Source organism: Tubulanus polymorphus, chromosome 5 (assembly GCF_964204645.1).
Source record: "Tubulanus polymorphus chromosome 5, tnTubPoly1.2, whole genome shotgun sequence".
Classification (NCBI taxonomy): domain Eukaryota; kingdom Metazoa; phylum Nemertea; class Palaeonemertea; order Tubulaniformes; family Tubulanidae; genus Tubulanus; species Tubulanus polymorphus.
In genome coordinates, this window is record NC_134029.1 from 19,571,236 (window position 1) to 19,591,215 (window position 19,980).

At 40.6% G+C, this 19,980-nt stretch overlaps 1 protein-coding gene across 2 annotated transcripts in view; it reads left to right on the forward strand.

Annotated features, from left to right (window-relative positions):
• The first annotated feature begins 2,070 nt into the window (after positions 1 to 2,070).
• The window catches only part of LOC141905737 (limbic system-associated membrane protein-like), a 53,569-nt gene continuing 35,659 nt past the window's right edge, over positions 2,071 to 19,980 (forward strand). The window contains exon 1 of one of the 2 annotated variants that reach the window (XM_074794735.1): positions 2,071 to 2,112. Coding sequence is in view for 1 of the 2 variants with exons in the window: in XM_074794732.1 (XP_074650833.1) it covers positions 5,521 to 5,635 (115 nt within the window). In the remaining variant the exon portion in view is untranslated. Of the gene's footprint in view, positions 2,113 to 5,368; positions 5,636 to 19,980 lie in introns of those variants that run through there. The other variant, XM_074794732.1, reaches the window with a different exon arrangement.

The window sequence follows — 19,980 nt, forward strand, 5'->3', positions numbered from 1 at the left end:
GAGTTTTTCTATTAGAGTTAAAAAAGTCCTATAAGAGTCCTATAATATGGCGCTATATAAATTAAATTATTATCAACATTATTGTTATTAACAATAGGCCTGATAAAGGCACACCAGCACGATGATGGTTTTCGTAACTGGATGACTTAAGAACGGAAAATTATTTGAAAGGTTCATACACTAATTACGAACTTTTTAAAGGAATATTGATGTGTGTTTGTGTGAAAGGATAAGTGCCACTTGAGTAAACGACTTCCGAATTGCTCGCGAAGATATGCGGCCTCTTAGAATTAGGAATGGAGTGTGGTAGGCATATTTCAAATGAAGAACCCAGGTATTACGCAGTAGTATTGTCAGGCGTCACTACATCCTCAAGCACCCTTTCGAACAAAAATCCTACTCGCAAATGTCTACGATGGGATAGATCGAAGAAACGGCATATGGGCGTATCGGATAAGTGCTCTAACCTTAACCTCAAAGCTTTTTGTTTCGCGAGACCGTTATTGAACCATTCGACGGATGATGGCTTGAAATAGCAGGTGTCAATTGCGAGAGGAACGCTGGCGATGTTGCAAAATAACAACAATCAATACGGGCAAGCGAAAGAAAGATTCGGTTCGACGCAGGGTGACAAAAAGTTCGAAAATCATACAGCCCTCCTTCGGCCAAACGGAGAACACGAATTTGCCATATTACAGATGCCGAAAATAACACGTCACTTATCGTAAAGTTCAGCATCATGCCGCTTGTTTTACAGTCGCTAATTTGTCCGTTCAACTTCGGTTGAACTGTTGTGAATTTATTTCGGGCGTCGAAAGAACAGAGAATCAAAGGTATCGGATTGAAGAAAAAAACAAGGGAAAATCGAATTGCGCGGATCAAATGCGTATAGCGTGTGACAGGGGTGACCCGGGGTAGAGTTTTCTTGCCGGGGATGTCACTGTCATCTCATACTGATAATGGCACCCATTTGCTGATTGAATGGGAAGAACTGACGAAACATTACACGTTATTGGAACGACGGACACTTTTTACTTCGTAAATATGTTCCCCGCTCTTCGCTCATGATATATACACAACCAAACACGAGCGACGAACAGAAAGACGAAGCTTTTTTTGTAATTTTCTGAGAAATCTTTAAAAAAAATTCTGTCTGGTGTGGCAAAGATTGAAATATCGCCATTTCAGCAGTTTTTTCGACGGAAACATGCCAATTTCATATGTGATGCGAATCGCATAAGCCTCCGTTGGATATTGAACATATTGATAACAAGATTTTGAATAAATTAGCTGCTCATCGATGATTCATTGTTATTCAAGCCCCGTATAAATATTCTTCTGGGAATACGGCATATACGACAGACTTCTGTCGGAGCGTAGATATCCGTTTCATAGGGAAAGGCTTAAAATGATCTGTCTGCGCCATAATGTAGCCAAATCAAACCCTCGCCTAAATGATACACGCCGACGTTCCTCGCATATCCAAATTGTAACGTTTAAGAGGAGTGACAGTGAAATTACGCGCGCACTCACCGGAGATCGGACCCGGGTCTCGTACGTAGAAAGCAAGCGTGCTGACCAATCGAACTAGTCCTCTTGGTCGGTGGTTCGTAAAAAAAATTGAATTAAATTGCCTTGGAAACAAACGTAATAATCTAAACCTAAAGCGACCGATTACCCAACCACGACAGATGGCTCTTTGTCGAGACTAAAGGATTTAATTGAGATTTAAATGAGCTTTTTGAAATTTGATTTCATTTCTCGAGAATCGTTTGGGAACTAGAAACTCAACACGTGACTCAATATTTCAAAAATCGAATTACTGAATTCGTATTTTTCGTGACTAAATCTGGCATAGTGCTTTAAGTGTTATACGGTTCATAGATATGTAAATATTGTAGTTTATATCCATGATTTTACATATAAATATATATATTGCTCTCAACAATCCATTGTAATAGTTGAGTCACAGGGTCGTAGTTGTTGATACACCCATTAGTTCGAATTCACCTCGGAGGCATCATTTCGATAATACCATAAAATCCTACTTAAAAGTCTGGCTGGGTAAAATGCATTAAACTGTAGTTTCTGCTGGAAAAAAGTAGGGATATGGTGAGTAAATATAGCGGAACACTTTCAGGCATAAATTCTATAATTCGTTACTTAACTTGCTTTTCCAAATTAACGTATTCTTATGTGTGTATTCAACGGTATATCAGAATTGTATTTGTCATAATATATCGATAAACATGGTCACGTTCGATCTCTCTTATCAGGTTTTGAAAGTCTGATACCGATGAAAATAAATTCAATGATTTTTTGTCTTCCCATCCGAACCGCATCCACGCTATGTACTCGCTAACCGTTATTTACGAATCGTTTTGAGGGATATTTAGTTTTAAGCATCGAATTCATTTTCGATGATTTTTCGATTGTTTTTTTTTCTCGCGGAGTGTGCGACTATAAAACCGAAAAATCTACTTCCAATTAATTAACAGCGAGCAGTTTAAAAATAGATTTGATCGTACACATATTCTATGCCCCGGGGCGTGGAAAACGTTTAGCTATCCTGAAAGTCGTGGGTGGAGCACCAGTAACGCCAGCCGCGTATAATATGCCCTTCGGTAATCAATCTATTCGTTAAATATCACTTTTAGGTATCAATTGAAGTTAACTCGCGTGGGATGTTTTTTGTTTAAGCCTAATGCTTTTCACGTTTATATAAGACTCATCGCGTGTGTATAGTGGTGTCCTATGTCAATGGAAGCGAGCGCTCGGGAGATGATACTTGGAACGCGACAGTAGCTTCGTCTTCGTCGTCGTCTCGTCGAGGTACATTTGCCGTGTCAAGAAATACTTTTCAAGCCGTTCCTGCGTAACGTGAGTCGGCGAATTGTGTCCAAGGCATAGGTAGGTCTGGCAGAGGCGCTGATGCGAGTTTGATACGTACAAACCATCCGCGCGGTTTTGTCTTGAACTTTTTGTCTATTCGTCGGAATTTTTGTACGAAATTTTTACTTTGGATCGATAACTCGGAAACGCATCCGATCGTTGTCGGCAGACGATCTCGTGTCGACGATGTTTCCACTCGGTAAAAAGATCGTTTCGCGGTTTGTTGACATCGAGTAACGACGCGCGGCCGTGTTTTTCGACCTACCCTTTCTAGTGACGTCGGAATCATGTTTTGACCACACATCGTTTGAATGATACTAAAATTGGCCGTATTCCGTATCGCGCCGTCGAGGCGTAGGACGTCACAAGCTGTATACACACACGCGCGCTTGTTGATTTCAGTTTTGAAGATACACCTTGTTAAAGACAATTGCGAATATCGATTCGCGTAGGCAGACAGAAGTTTGCTTTTATCGTGACGATCGGATCGCAGGACGGTGTTTACCGCTTTCTGTTTATCCGAGGTATATCGGTAACATCGGTTTAAAGTGGGATTCGCGTCGGTTGGCGGTCGTGTTCTCTCGTCAGAAATTAACCTGTCAAATCTTATCAGTCCGTTGACCGGAAAACAAAGTCGACGCAGCTCTCTCCTAGCCGCGGCTGTCGCTGATCGGATGTTTTTTTTCTAGTTCTGTCTCTCTCGTATTTCATATAGTCACCATCAACTCGGGTGAGTAAGTCATTCAATGTATACGTTTAGTCAGTCAAGTCAAGAAGTCAAGTAATGCTGTTAGAGACGAAATAATGTTCGACATCCTCGCGTATATATGATATCGTATCATTGATTAGAATAGGTTTAAAACGATTTCATATGAATATATTCATTCAGTATTGTTTGAGGAATCGATAGAAATATGTCCTTTGGGGTTTCACGTGTTTCGCGTTGCTCTAGAACCATGTCTCAATGTACCCTAATAATTTACGCTTTGCTCCGTCTAGTCCTAAATGGTTTGTGCGATGTACAAAAAAAAGATGGTTCCTTAAGGTGGATTCTTTCGATGCAGAGACCTTTTTACAATACCGATAAACGGAATTCTTTGTCGCAACAATCAGAAATATTTAGTATTTTCGTTCATATTCGATTGGCAGATGAGCTTTATGAACAAATCCGAATTCCGTTCACTTATGAATCGTACTGTTCTAGTACGGTGTCACAGAAATAGATTGACGTATTGAGTGGAGTGTCATAATGGGGATGCTGACCCTAATCCTAACCATAAATCCTGAGATCTAATGTAAGGGGTATGAATAAGGGGAGGTCTGTGACACCGGTGCAAAATATTAGGTTCTGGTGTGGAGTTTGTTCGCTTAGGTTAATAAACATAGAACCAGGGAACGTTGATAGCTATTTTTCTGTAACCAAGTATAGTAGGGTTCATTGCATGAAACAATTTAGCATGAGGTTCGTCCGTTTCAAACAAGAGACCATTACGCAAACGTGCAATAAACAGGCGCCGTTCTTTTCGATGCGTCTAATTACAGTTTAAATTGTAAGCTCCTTATCACCTGATCTGTGATACGGTAGAAACATCGAGATGAGTAACGTTGTTCTCGTGTACGCAACGGAACGACAGCTCCGAATCTGCGAACTTTCTGTAAACGCACTCTTTTAAAACCTAATCTTATCGCGCAGTGTTGTCTTCAAAGACGACTTCAATCGAAGGAATACCCTTCTCTTGCGCGCGGACTTAATTCCGTCTTCGCCATCATACGCTATGCATATAATGCCGAAATCGATTTATCCGAGCAATACGCGATTCAGCAAAACAATTGAGTAATAATAGAATACGTCAGAGGTTGCATTTCAACGCGCACCGAAACAATAAGCCTTTGATGCGAGGGTAAATTCCAAACATTTTCGCAGAATTGTTTAGGAGTGCGAATTATGAAATGAACGAAATAAGAATATGATTTTAGTTACGTATACATATAACGACGTGACTGATCAGTTCGCAGAATCTGTACCTTTTCTAGGATCAACAAAAAGAAGCCATTAGGGCTAATTGCATATACCGATAGATATATATTTCGGCGTTTGGAAAGGTGTTCCCGCAGTCGATAGCCGAGTCCTCGATGTCGGAGCACTTCCTATCGCAGACGCGACATCTTCAAACGTCCACGGTACACGAATTTATATTATCCTACCCTTGTTGATGGCTATGTTTTAGGAACTGGTGACCAAGATCACCAAACATCAGTAAACTTGCTCACGCGCGTCTGGCGTCCGACGAACTAACAACTGCATTGGAGTGCTCGTCAAACACGATCTTTACTATGGTTTTGACATATATCGCGTTGCACTTAAGATAAGAAACATTACGTGGCATCGAAACCTGCCGTCGGGAACATTCTGAAATCCGCGCGCCACGGTCAAAACAGACGTTGCTACCAGTACCGCAATCGGAGGAGTGCTTCTCGAAGCGGTCATTTTTAACGGAATCAAGAAGCTCGATAATGACCACGTTTTAAACCCGTCAACGGTTCGGCTGTAGTTATAGTTGTACATATAAACTAACAGTTAACCCAGTACTCTCTGGCCATCCCGAACGAAACAAAGAAAAAGACGAAATGGATTTAAGCTGGAATGTACAAGCCCTAATCTGTTGTTTACAGACATATTTTATGTTGCTCGCGCCGGTGGAAAGTAATTCGAATTATTTCGAGGACTATGACTACAACCAAGGTAGGTGAATAACGTAATTTCCTGGAGTAATCCCTGCATCTGAAGATGCTCTTTTATCACAATACCAGAAATGACCCATTTTCTGGGTCCAGTTTGTATAGGTGCAATAAAGAGTTGAATTGCGATTTTTAAAGCTGGTTACTGATTTCTCCTTCTCGACAGACCTGACACCCGATGTCTCCTGCAATAGAATATATATTTAACTTTGCTTCAATTTTTCAATTGAGGATTTCGTCTTTTAGCCTAAGATAATGAAAATGTCATCGTAATCGTAAAATATCACACCTAAATAACACAAGTGTGTTTAAGGATAAGAGTTTAGCAAGTGTTCTCAATCGGAGAGTCCATATGTTTATCTTTGCACCTAGTCTTGATACGAAAACGTAATGGCAGATGTATGCAAATCTATCACAATCTATTCATAAGTTTGTCGGTAATACAATGTTGTGTTCTTTTTTATCGGAAATTGATCAAGTTTCACAGAAAATACTATATTTCTCCCGCGCCATGTTACACGGTTTTTCTCTTCTTTCGAATTCAAATATCATCGATCCTTATTCATACGGCGAGGTAGTACGAGGTCATCCAGTACAGGTATATCGGAATAATGTTCGGTCATATTTGCTTAATACGGAGCTATGTTCAGTTATGAGTGGCTGGCTTATAGGTCCCGCGATGAATGTTAATGTGAGGTGGTCAGCTGCACCTGCGCTGTAACTATCATTCATAATGCACAACCGTATGACCTTCCCCCATAACAGTCGATATTTCCTATCCACTGATGACATATATAAATATATACCTCACCAGCCACCAGGAACGCGGTATACCGAGTAGGTGATGGTCAGTTTATGCGACTTGGTATGGTATAATTGCCGACGCACGCCATGCACGCGAGGAACATGGAAACAGAAGACTGGAAACATGTTTCCGAGCGTTCCCCTGTATCGTATGCGTTTTATTGGAAACATGGTTTCGGGAAACATTCCGAGATAAAACGTGTTTGATTCTGTGTTTGTGTGTCCATGCGTCGTGTGAGTTTAGCTTTATTAGCCCTATAGACAGAGTCGTGTGCGTTTTACGAGAAACGTGGTTTCGTTTAAAAAACAATGTTTCCGAAATCAAACACGTTTGATCGATGTTTCTATGTTTCCCTACATCGTGTGCGTCGGGCGTTACGAGGTAAATATACTATAACAAATCGCGTGAACTGACCAACGCACACGAAACAGAAAACAGAAACATGTTTCCAAGCGTTTAACTGTATCGTGTGCGTTTTATATAATATTGTATGACAGAATTATCCGTGCTCCAATTTTTTTTTTGTAAAGGAGCAAATAACCTTTGAAACTTTATAAGGAACGAGAAACACATGGTTTCGGGAAACATTCCGCGATCGAACGTGTTTGATTCTATGTTTTTGTGTTTCCATGCATCGTGTGCGTTGGACTTTAGTAGCCTATTGGTGGTATGATATTTCTTAGTGGGTTTAGTCGCCACATCGAACCATCATATCATGTGTCCACGTGGGATCAGGTTAATGGCGCTGCGCGTGTACTGTTCTCACGTATACCCTGTACCACCAACGTTGATCAAAACACCATTAGTACGCAGTCGAACTCCTTGATTGGCGAGAAGGCCCAGATTGGTAAATATGACTTGATAAGATCGTAAAAACCCATACTTGTAGATAGACTAAACAGTTTATCTAAAGAATATAAACTTATGAAGTAATTTCTAAATAAGCTTTTTAAATTCTTTTTAGTATTTCTGCAAATGGGTTTTTACAACTTATCAATTTATCACTGATTTTGGGATTTTTGTGATTCACATACTGCGTTGATAGTTCCGATATTTGAAATGTATTGAATCAATATTGGTCGCGTGTATACCTTGCAAGAAAGGTGACCCCAATTTGTAACGGTATATGCCTGAAACGTATCGAAATGGCGGCTTATTAGCGCACGTAGGCACGACGTTCTCGCTGCTTCGAAAATACCTGATAATCCTCTTCTAGGCGTCTTGAGAAATCGATAACTGGAATTTGAAAGATTGATATAATAACCACCATTAACAGGGATCTCGTGGCATAACGAATAGTAATTCAGGTCCCAATAGTGAAAGGCAATCTAACGAATACGCTGCCTATGCCATTTTTGTATGTATATAAACGTATATAAAACAAGAAATGTGTGGCTGTAGACGGTTTTCGTTTTGTTTTCTCTTGTCCAACACGACCCATATTACCTGGTGACCTTGTTACACTAGTCGTGATTCGAATTCAAATGATTCAAATGTCGATTAAATCGCGCCATTTCTACAAAGCAAAGACTATGAGATGTAATCATTAAAACATCAACATCGAAATTGACAATTTTAATCTAACGAAGTTCCGTCGCGCGGAGAGCTATTTCATTAGGCAGACGTGACCACTTTATGCAATTAGACATCTTTATACGTGACTAATGTCGGATTAATTGCATAATAACAAACGAGCTCATTTGCATACATATATGTATGTACGGATATGTATATCGGTTAAATACATTGATGTTTGCACTTATCCGATTGGCCCGCGATGCGACGCTCGCCCGCGTGGTCCCCGGGGATTTCTCATCTGATAATCGGTCATGTATAGTTACCATTATCTTGCTAATGTAGTGGTGACTTGCTATAAATCAGCTGCTCCCAATTAGTTCATAATTCTGCTAATATCATCTTTAGCATATATACCCGTCAATTCAATCAGAGATATATCTATATATGCATGTTTCTTTTTACTTCTTAGCATTTGGTTTTGATCGATAACCGCAATAATAAAAGATTTTAAACGATTAAATCGATTATTCGATTCATACAAAATGAGACCTTTCATTAGAGGTGCGTTCATCGTGTATTTATTGCTTTTAGAACCATTGGTTCGAGGTGCAGTTGCCTTTTCGCTTGAAAATAGCCGCGATTGCACGGGCACGATTTGGCACAGGCCAAATTGGCCGGAATCAGGCCCGAGCCAAATTTGGCCCGTGCCTTATTAGAGAGTGCGTTCACACGCCAACCACTCACTCGATACTAAACAATTTTTAAACAAAGCGAAGTTAGTCATTTCCGGAACCAGTTGCAATTCAAACGCAATCATTTATCCCGTGCTGAAGTGGCTCGGACCTGATCTGACCCCTTTTTCTTCGGTCCGAACAGGCTCGTTCCCACTTGGCAGCCGTATGAACAGTTGGTCCGTGCTAGAAACGCTCGTGTGATCGCGGCTAAGGTGTCGCACACACACTCTCAAGCCTATACCATCTATAGCCAGCCTGTGGTTTCGTTTCACGATCGGATATTTTCGTTCGTATAAGTTCATCCGATTATCAAAGCATGCCACCAACGATTAGGTGACTAAAACTAACTAACACTCTACCAAATGTGCTGGATCGCTTGGCCGAATCATTAGTCCGGCCAGTTATCCCGTCTAAACCGGAAGGGTGTGCGCCAGGCTGAATACATATGACCGATCAGATATAGATTTTTTTTAAGTAATAGTTGTGGCCGAGTCGACCTCACTACAACTGAAAGAATGCGCGAAGAGGTACTTCGTCAAATTATATTGGGTCTGAATGTTTACGACCGCTCCGTCGAATTCGCGTCATCGGTTGCGCCACGCGTTATTACTGTCGCCCGTATAAAGTCACGATAACTAGCTGTAATTCCTTATTGTACCGAACATCAACGGACATTGATGATCGTCCCTGATTGTAATCGCCGGAGCGAAAGAAACGAAATACGTCGCGTCGGACGCGATAAACAAATCTACGATGAAGCTTCTGCTCGTTGACGAGTTCGATTCTAAACTCTATATAATACACAGAGAACGGCGCTTTTCACGCCGGTTAACTTTGAAATTCTAGCCTAGCATCAGAAGGGATGATACAAAATCGAATGCGACGACGATATAGCCTAGATGTCACACTGGGTGGAGTTGATGGCGGCAGAAATATTCATAATTGTGAACAAGCCACTTCAAAGGTTTATGAGGCAATGCGATAGAATGCATTGTATTTACGAAAAAGACCTGCCTCGAGTGAAACAGTACAAAATTTCTGAAATAGAACGAAGGATAATGGATATGTTTTGTGCAGCGTTGTCGATTGCGCCAAAGTTTTGATATCTGAGAGTTTCTTCTTTCCCAATCTTCTCGTCTTCAATCCCGTATCGACAAAGCATTTTTTGCCCATATTTTCCAGTACAATTTAATAGCTTCGAGGTGCGTTGTTAAACGATCCTAACGCGGTGTTCGCGTTCAAATTGATCGAAATTTGACGATTTGAATGTGCGCGACTGATATTTTACCCGGAGACCGCCAAAGGGATTCGACAAACAATAAGTCAAATAGAAGAATTTATTTTTACTAGTAATTCCTCGATTGTCTTCAAAGATCAGCGTAAACAGCCACGCGAGACAATGCGATAATTTAGCCAAAAAGAATTCTCGAATAGAAGAGATTTGAGAATTGAGTACGGGCTATCTTAGACAGATCTTCTTTTCATCGAGACTTCAAGACTTCATCGGTGCCAGTTCAGCAGTCGAGTATAGGACTTAATAGTGGAAACCTAATCTAACTCTGAGTTACACAAGAACACTGACTGACAAACTGCAGTTGCACGGATCCAGACCGGTTTAACTTCGGTATGCAAATGGTAACACCGAAAATGTCAAAGGTTCAAGCTTCCTCTGTGCTTTGTCTTTCTTTTGGAAATCAAGTCCAGTGGACTAGTCAATGGATAGCTCGTTTCGGAAATCGAGTCCAGAGGACTAGTCAACGAATAGCTCGTTTTGGAAATCGAGTCCAGTGGACTAGTCAACGAATAGCTCGTTTTGGAAATCGAGTCCAGTGGACTAGTCAATGAATAGCTGGTTTTGGAAATCGAGTCCAGTGGACTAGTCAGCGAATAGCTCGTTTTGGAAATCGAGTGCAGTGGACTAGTCAATGAATAGCTGGTTTTAAAAATCGTGTCCAGTGGACTAGTCAACGAATAGCTTGTATTGGAAATCGAGTCAAGTGGACTAGTCAATGAATTGCTCATTTCGGAAATCGAGTCCAGTGGACTAGTCAGTGAATACTTTTTTAAAATTTTGGTGAAGAAATAGAACGCGATCGCCGCGATACGTCGATCGACGAAAACACGCAGCTCTACATAACAACACTAGAACTTATTAACTCCAGTCAAACTGAGGAAACAAATCATCGCTTACGATTTGATTTATCGCCGTTACTAGATGGCAGCATCCTCTTATAGCCACACAGTCACTTCATAAATCAATTCGATTGAAATTACACATCGGCCGTTTCAGCATTATTATATCCGTTTCGACTCGCGAGTTCGCGCTCTCAATGAGGAATTGAGTTCGTGATAGATCGTTCGATCCTCGTTTTTCGAACTGCGAAAGAAACTCGCAAAAAATGTATAGCGAAACCAATCCGCGACGATTGCGCAAGCCGGGCAAAATAAAGTCGCTAATAGCGTATTTCATCGTTCAGCATATATAGATCAATCAAACATTATAACATCTTTCTCGACAGGGAACGGAATCTGTTGACGAAAAGTAAAAAAGTAAGCACCGCTACACGGGTCGGAAGCACTGAACGAACTTGCCATTATACAATATATCTATTCATCAATATATATATGTACAAGATTTTATGAAGGTTGCTTTGTTATCCGCAGTTCCTAATCGAAAGGACATCCCCAAGCCCTAATGACTATACCAAAAAGGGAATGCCTTGGAACGAGTTATGATTTTAAAAGAAATTCCAGCAGCCAAACGAATGCAGCGGCAGGCCGGGCATCGATAAGCGAGAAAAACTTCGAAAGATTCTCCTTTCTAAGACGAGACCACTGAAAAAAAAACCAATCGCTTGTATAGCACTTGTATGCCACAACTCTCAGCGGTTTGATGATAAATTGGTACGGATATAAATACTAAAAAAAGGAAACAACAGAAATCTCATCGCAAAGCAGAGCACATTGCTATTGTATGTATACACGCGTGCTATGATCGGGCGAGTCGCTATGTATTTAAATTAGAATTTAATGAAGTTTGATGACGGAGAAAATTCTACTGGATCGAGATGCATGATAAATGAAACTACAACTTTATTATTCGGTCCCTTGCGGGCGGATTTCATTTGCATCCGATCCGCCGGAGAGGTCCCAGATGCCCGCGTTTTCCGGAGAATTACGTCGAAAGCGACGCAACTGTCAATGAGGCTCTGCAATTAGCAGTAACATTGACTGATTGTAGTTATTTATGCTGAATATGCAGCCGTTGCGTCATTTGTATGCAAACTCTTTTAAATTAAAAGCTTCCCGACTGGTGTGCGCGCTACAGCGATGTTTGCGGCGGCTCCACATATAATGCATCGTGTTCTTGACTAGCAAACCGACTAAGAGAAATGAAATTTAAATGCAAAAAATCATTAAAAGAAAAGTCCACCGCGAAATCCAGTTTTTTTCTGCGATGTGGTTTTACTGGATGATACTTGGTTGCGTAAACCCGGAAAAATTGGTACTCGAACCCTAACCTTTTGTAATCTGATTACGTAACTATACCCGACGACCAAGCATAACGACTAACGTAACGTACCTATCAGTTACTCGTGACGCTCCCGGGCAAGGCGTATTTGAGAAGTCTAGAAATGTAGATAACAAATACTACGTATTTTCGATACGGTCAAAGTATATATGTTTTGGAATTGTTTTACGATGCATGTACACGCTAATAGGCGTACACGGACTTTTGCAGCGCAATTTGCGAACGCAATTATCGCTCGTGTGCGGCGGGCTTAACAAGCATATTGTAAGAAAATTCAGTGAAAATGTTGGTCCTTTCGTTCAAGTTGAAGATTCTTGCTCATGCCAGTATACACGGCATTGTATTGTAGTGCAGGTTTACGACCCCCTCATTCTGGTGTAGATATCTATTTCTTCTTTTATAAACTGGGCGGTCGGAGTAAAAGGCTTATCGTCTGCGTCTCAATGATAATGAATTTGTTAGGTGATAACTAATGCGTTGAACGAATATCGCCGAGAAAGCTCGTTTTAGTAATTCATGAAGCCCTGAGCTACTACAACTACTGTCCACAATCGGACCTCATCAACATTCTACGTGTGTGTACTTATGAAATGAATTCGCGCGTATCGTGGAAGATTTTCGCAAATTGTTCGTGACGTTTAGCTTAAAAAACAGCTACGGTCGACTCGTGTCGGCGCTGCAAGTGTATAGACTAACACACATAAAACCATTTGGTCTTTTACCTGCATAAACCGGCTATTAGCGGTGATCTTGGGAATCGCATGGCACTTGGCTTGATGGCAAAACCAATACTTAAACGCAACAGACCTCATTTATCAGCGAACAGCGTGACCCAGCCAGCGAATGCCGGCTTCATTTCTAAAATTGCCATCCGAGATTTCCGGCCCGGCCCTTGAAACCACGTGTGATCCAAGTATACAATTCCTTGCAGCTTTGGCAATGATCGCATGGAAATCGTATATGACCAGTCGATTTTCCCGAAATCACATTAGAGTATATCTCATGGGTTTCGCCATGATTTTTCATAAAAAGGGCCAAATCCACTTCATGTCAAATTCTATATAGCTTAACAAACAACCTAGGCTACGATATAGTCCCTAAATTATATGTATTATTGTTTCATAGAGGTTAGCTTCCGGTATGACGTCATACCTCCTCCCTCCTCCTCCCTCACTCCGGTCCCGTAGTGCTATCACGTGACTACTTGTATAGTCGCGCTCTGACATATAATATTGTAAATCTTAATTGTTGAAATAGTAGAAAAATAGGAACAAAATGCTATCCCTTATTTGAAAAAGGGTATAAGGGGGTAGTTCACAACCCTCGAACCCCTGCCTTGGGATGTCTAAAACTGACCCGCCACTGAATGGTTACATTGGACCGTCTGACCGAAGAGAGTTAACCCGTTTTTAGGAATCCACACTATGAATATACGTTGTCCATTCTTAATTATTCATTGGAGAAATCATGTAATTCCGGACTGCGATGAGGTTTTTATGGTCATGTATAAAAATAGGTTGAACGTTCGCCCGACGGGTTCAGTACTGAACGGACGTAGCTACTGCTGCATTATGTTGATTAATCGCCGAGGCTAATTCAATGATCCAGTCATTAATTCTACTATTCACTGCCGGGCTTCACTATACCGCCTCTCAATCGGTACGATTAGTACGAAAATGTCCTATTCACGATTGACATGTAAGTCTCGTATCTTTATTTTGGCAATTTTGTTAGATAACTGCTTCTGAAAATAATGCGAAGCAATGAATTTGACGTTGATCTTGTGGTATATGTATTCCGACGCGCGCTTGAGACCTTAAATGGTTTGTTCGAAATAAGATGTACGTAAACATTCTCATAAAATTCGCTGTTGTTTAGAAGATACTTTTTTACGATAAATCAATATACCAGAAGAAAAATACCACAATAAAATATTCACAACAAGCTTCTTTATTGCCTTATGAACTTAAAACTTTAGACATTTCAGTCTGGTTTTTTTTCAGCAGATTTGATTTTGAGATAACAGTTTCTAAATCCTCTGCACGACCAAAAAACAACACAATTGATGTATACATCATAAGAAGACAGTACCCTCGGTTTTCAGCAGGTTTGACTGAAGTTTTATTTCTGAATTAGATTTCGTCTGCTGACGCCTTCATTCGGCCGCACGAGTTAAGAATGAACGAAACGATTTTTCATCGAAACATCCTTTTTTCTCCGTTCGCCCGCAGCTGGTTGAAATGTATCTCGTGGCTTCAATAAATTGAATAAACTGCATCATTCAAGTGTCGTAACGTCGCAATATCGACAAATGCGACGTAAATAAGTTGATTAATAACGATACGGCGCAATAGATAGGGCGCATCTCGCGACGAACTGTACGATAATATCTAATCAATAATTCCAGTCTCAACTACTAGATGGCGTGCTTGATTTGAGCGGCGCGCTGACGACGGAAGTATCGAAGGTCTCGGCGCGTAGCCGCCTGCGGGTCGGATTAGACGGTACTGTAGTTAGATTTATAGCCGAATTATAGGTATTTAAAGGCAGCAAACGGAGTGCGTGTATTGACCGTAAATGGGCGAACGGGATTGCGGGTAGAATTGAAAAACGGCGACGATCGAAAGTGTAATTTCATAAATAAATGATCGCATATTGATTACATGTTTCATGGTCGGCTGCAGTGTATTTTATTACCCGTGTTCTCCTTCCTTATTTATAGCGAGATCGATTTTATCGATTTCAACTATGCGGTTTAAGAAAACTTCGTGACCCTACAATTTCTAAGGCCGTTTTTTACTATAAGTTGGATTACGGATTTGATGGACTTAAGATAATTGCGGAGAAATTTCAAAGAAATTATTATTTTCTTTTAAAACATTGAATTCGTTACGAACTAAATGATCGGGAGGGGTATTTTACAAAAATAAATTAAAAGATGCTTTATTTTGGAGATGGTTTTGCAATATGATACCTGAATATTGTCTTTTTATTACCTACACAAAAACTGATGCTGCAGTTTTGGCAAGTCGCACTTTTACCAAACCAATCCGACAAATACATCCCTAAGAACACCATTGTCCACTCTGATTTTCGTGTGTGATGTCAAAAGATGCTGTGGCAGTGGAGAAAATTATAAATGTTCATTAAAGATAAGGGGCGCCGGGAAAAGAATATTGAAACAATTTTTTCCAACCTAGAAATCGGAAAGTTCGTCGGCGGATCCGTAATCCAAGTAACGTATAACAAAAGAACGTCCTAACCAGCATGGGATTAGTTTTTCAGTATGAAAAAAAAACAATATAAACTTCTGGCTAACTACATTATCCAAGCAAGTGCAATGCGCCGAATGTGCTCTTATAGGCCAAAATTGGCCGGTTGGATCAACTAAGTAATGCATCATCAAACTTTGTAACGAAATTATATTATAATATATCCAAACTGCACAATAAACAGAACTATATAAACTAACTGAATATAGAACTTACTGAACCTAAGATTACGCAATGTCTAAGTTGTCGCTTGTCTAACTATTTTAGTTTTTAAGCGTTTGCGAAGTGCGGTAATAATTCTGTCTGGCACTTCGCCGTGTCCGCTGAAACGAACGAACTAACGTAAACAACGTATGACCCAAATTGCAGTTTAGATTAAAGAAACGTCCCAAATACCGATTTCAAAGGAGTTCTCATAACGAAAACCAGAATTAATCGAAAATTCTACGCTTTCTGATCAAAGCAGATTTTCATGAATATCAATTAGAAAGCGAATTCGCATTTGCAATTTTCATATTCACCAGAGATTTCGGAGATGATACGTTCCGTATCGATTGGTCTGGCAATTTTGATTTCGACTTCACGAAAAGTTCGTCCCAAAATCCGAACGAAAACTTCATCATCACAGGGCAATTTCCATATTCGCTAGAGATGAACTTGATTCGACTTAGTGGAGTAAAGCCCAACGCATAACACGTATAGGAAAACACGGAAACAAACAAATTTGATCCCAGAAACATTGTTTCCCGAAATCACACGTTTCTCGTACACAGGGAAACGCCCGGAAACTGACATGTTTGTGTCTCCTGTTTCCGAGTTTTCCCTATGCGTCACGTGCCTTGGGCTTCATAGGCTTAAAATTGTTTCTGAAAATAATTTTCGTGAAACCCCAGCTATACGTGAGAATATTTAGGCGACTTAGAGATAAGCCGAAAGATCCGCACTCCGTTTTTATCCCGATGTTAAGAAGCGCTGACAAAAAAACGGGCAATCGCAGCCTACCGAGCATTCAGTGACACAATATGGCTGCCAGACAGCTATCGTGAATAATAAAAGCGTACTCCCGGTAGGGATTTACCCTCCACAATATTGTATATAAAGTGTATACATGATATCGCTGAACCGGGGAAAATAATTTCATCTGATGCGTTTCAACGATATTCATATCATAAATGTCGAAGCAGCTCGTTCGAAGGAGGAGACTTTTTCTTTATGTTCAGTCACATTTATGTATAACAACATCTCGTGTATCGGTACGAACTGTTCTCCCTCTCCCGCCAGGCCGCGCGTGCTAATGCGATATATTTGTTCGGGTGAAATAAGCACACATATACCGAAACTCGTCCAGATCGGCAATCAGATGTCCCCATGGAAGCCAACGATAACTGCCTCGCGTTATCAAAATAAATGGCTACGTTCGACATAACCATTAGCCGTGTTTGGAACCAAGAAGCCTATTATTACACGGTCATACGTCAATCTATTATTTCTATTGTGCGGACGATATGCAATTCTTCTTCGTTCAGGAATGCTGCCGAAGTATCTCCCTAATTTAATTTATCGCGCCCGAAATTAAACGCCGCTCGAGTGTTTTCGGTAATATACGTCGCTGGCGCCGGCGAGATCTGGCAGATCTGGCGCTGCGCGTGGAATGTATCCGACGTAGCTCGCGCATGCATCGACTTCGAATTCATTAATGTCTACTCAAAATTGTATCCAAGTTGGGTATTTTAGCGAACAAAATGCCAGTGGATCTGCTACGTGTTTCAGCTGTGAATCAGAACATCTTCAAAATTCGGATTGAAGGAGCTGAACCCCTGTGGAAAGCTATGATGATGAAAACTAAGAATTGATAATTGAAATGCGAAGTTTTGGAAATTTGAATTTGAACATAGATGAATAAACATGCAAGACATGATTTGTAAGTTGTTTTGAAATCATCACTGAAATACCAATTCTACACAAGTTCTCGATGTTCGGTTGGTGTTAGGCAACCGACCCTCGGCAAGCGATATGCCTCTGAATACATAAATCAAAACAATTTCGTATTTACCAAAGTACCATATCATACGAACTGTATATAGCTTACACTCCAAAGAGTTCGCAAATTTGTTTCTACATCACCGCTGACTGCCCTTTATGGATGCCGACTTGTAGGGTTATCGTTGATTTTCGCTCGTACCAATACCAGATGAGAAAGATTGAATTGTTCATCGAAGCATTTATAAAAATGTGCGTCGGTTTTATCGTCGGTGAGGTTCTTCGCCGAGCATTTCCATTTCCTTTACAAGTGCCGGCCGCTATAAAATGCATATGGGCCCGTCATAATGCCCGGTAATTTATCACGGCCGGCGCATCTCTCTTGCGAGACCTAGGAAACTGATGAATGGCCTGTGTTGTTGATCCTATCTCGAGCTATTCTGTCGCTTGAATGGTCGCGGTAGCCGCCGCCGCCGTTCCGTCCTAAAAACATTTATGTACGGATTTAGTTGTGCTTAGATTGTAAATTATCCGTGCCGACTATTTCACCGCGTGAATTGAAAGTTTCAGCGCGTTTTTGCTGATATTCTCGTCTGTAGTATAGAGTTCCGAATACAGTCGAATTTCGTTAGTACCGATCATGTCCGTGCGAAAATGAAAAATCATCGTACTAACCGATTTTCGCGTTAACCATTTTTGACGAAAACAATTCGATGATTATAACCTGAAGTGACACCGCATAAAAGTTTATCGCATGGTCAGCGCCGGCACAGAATAGATAGTTCAGACGACGCGAAAACCGAGCATTCTGAGTCCGACTTTTAAAACGTGGGAACTCATTGTGGACCTTCGTACTAAGCGCGTTTATTTACTATCGAAATGAATAGGAACGCTTAGATTTTACATCGTATTACCGAGAGTTTCGTGTTAACGTTATGGTAAGCAAACATCTTTATAGGAACATACATGCTTATAAGAAAAGCCTGGAATTCGTAAATGCATCGTGCCGAATCGTACTAACTAGCTAGGTTCGACTGTATAGTATTGTTCAAAGTATGTTATAACACCATCCCCCTTTTTAATACCACTGCCCTCTTAACGCCAATATTTTTCGGAGAACAAATCTCGTCAATCTAACTCATAAATTCGATGGAAATAGCATTTTTTATAACACCAGATTCGCTACATATTTCATCGGCCCCAACGGTGGTGTTATAAAGGACTTTTACTGTAATGCGGTGTTATGGACTAGAAGTTTTTCAATCTACGCGATATTTCCGTATTTCCATCTTTTTTTATTACCGACACGAGCGTCGTATTTTACATCGGCGCGGAATCCGCGCAGCAGCTTTTTATATCGATCGGTTTCGGAACGCAAATCAAGAAGCTATGAATAAGTAGATTTGACTTGTTCGTAAGTTATATTTAATCTGGAGACGCCGAGAACTCGTCGTGTGTGTCGGCGACGAAGTTATTGGTATACACACGAACCAATCATACAGTGAATCCCTCGCCGGAGGCTGCTTGTATTCATATTCCATCAAATACGGGCTTCCTTCCTGCCAAACACCTAACTCGCTTTCAGCGCTCGGTCGCAATATTCGCAGACGTCATGACGTGTGTGCGGGCACAATATGTCGGCTTCGAAGAGTTCGCCATACCGCGCGCAGACGATGCGAAAAAGTCCCGCTGATCAACAGGAAATCAAACTCGCGTAAAACAGTTCGCGTGAATTCCCAGTGGTTTGCTTTTTAGCATCTGAAACGTTTTTACGAGTATCTTCTGTCGTCATCCATATGTATGTATGATAATCGAATAAGTTCGAGCACCTGAATAATGCTAATTCGAATGTAAAAAGGCGCAATAAAGTATGATAATTCCGGTGATATCTTGTTTTCATGTGCAAACAACTATTTTATTCGGTCTCTGATAGCATTTATCGGATATTGAATAGCAATTGGAGCCAATCAAAAATGCGCTTCATATAGCGGAGATGTTGACAACAAAACTAATGAATTCAAAGGTTTTGGGATAAATCTTTATTGGGTAAACAGGACATTTCTTTTAGTTTTGTTTCAATTGAGTATCCGAATATTTTCCGAAAGCAAGACAACGTTCGATTTCAGTGCTAGAGCTTTGGGAAAATTCAACACCTGATTTTGGTGGTTTAAAATTATGTTTATTGAAATTCTGCCTTTCACGGTATAATAAGCCAATCATTCTAACCTTTCGAAAAAATTTTCGATACGCGAGATTATTTTACGTCTTTTATGTGTTGTGCCTTAGAGCATGAAACGGTATCACATTTCTAATGTCTGGAAGCTTAAGCACGCAAAACATATAGCAATCCCTTTTTCTAAGTATTCCAAATCGGCCCAATGTACACGCGTTCGCCTGAATAATTAATGCTTAATTACATGCCCATTCTTAACTAAGCCATTCGTCTAATCCGCCACGCGGGTCTTACCACCAAATGAATACAATTGAAACCCGCATTGTCTCCCATTG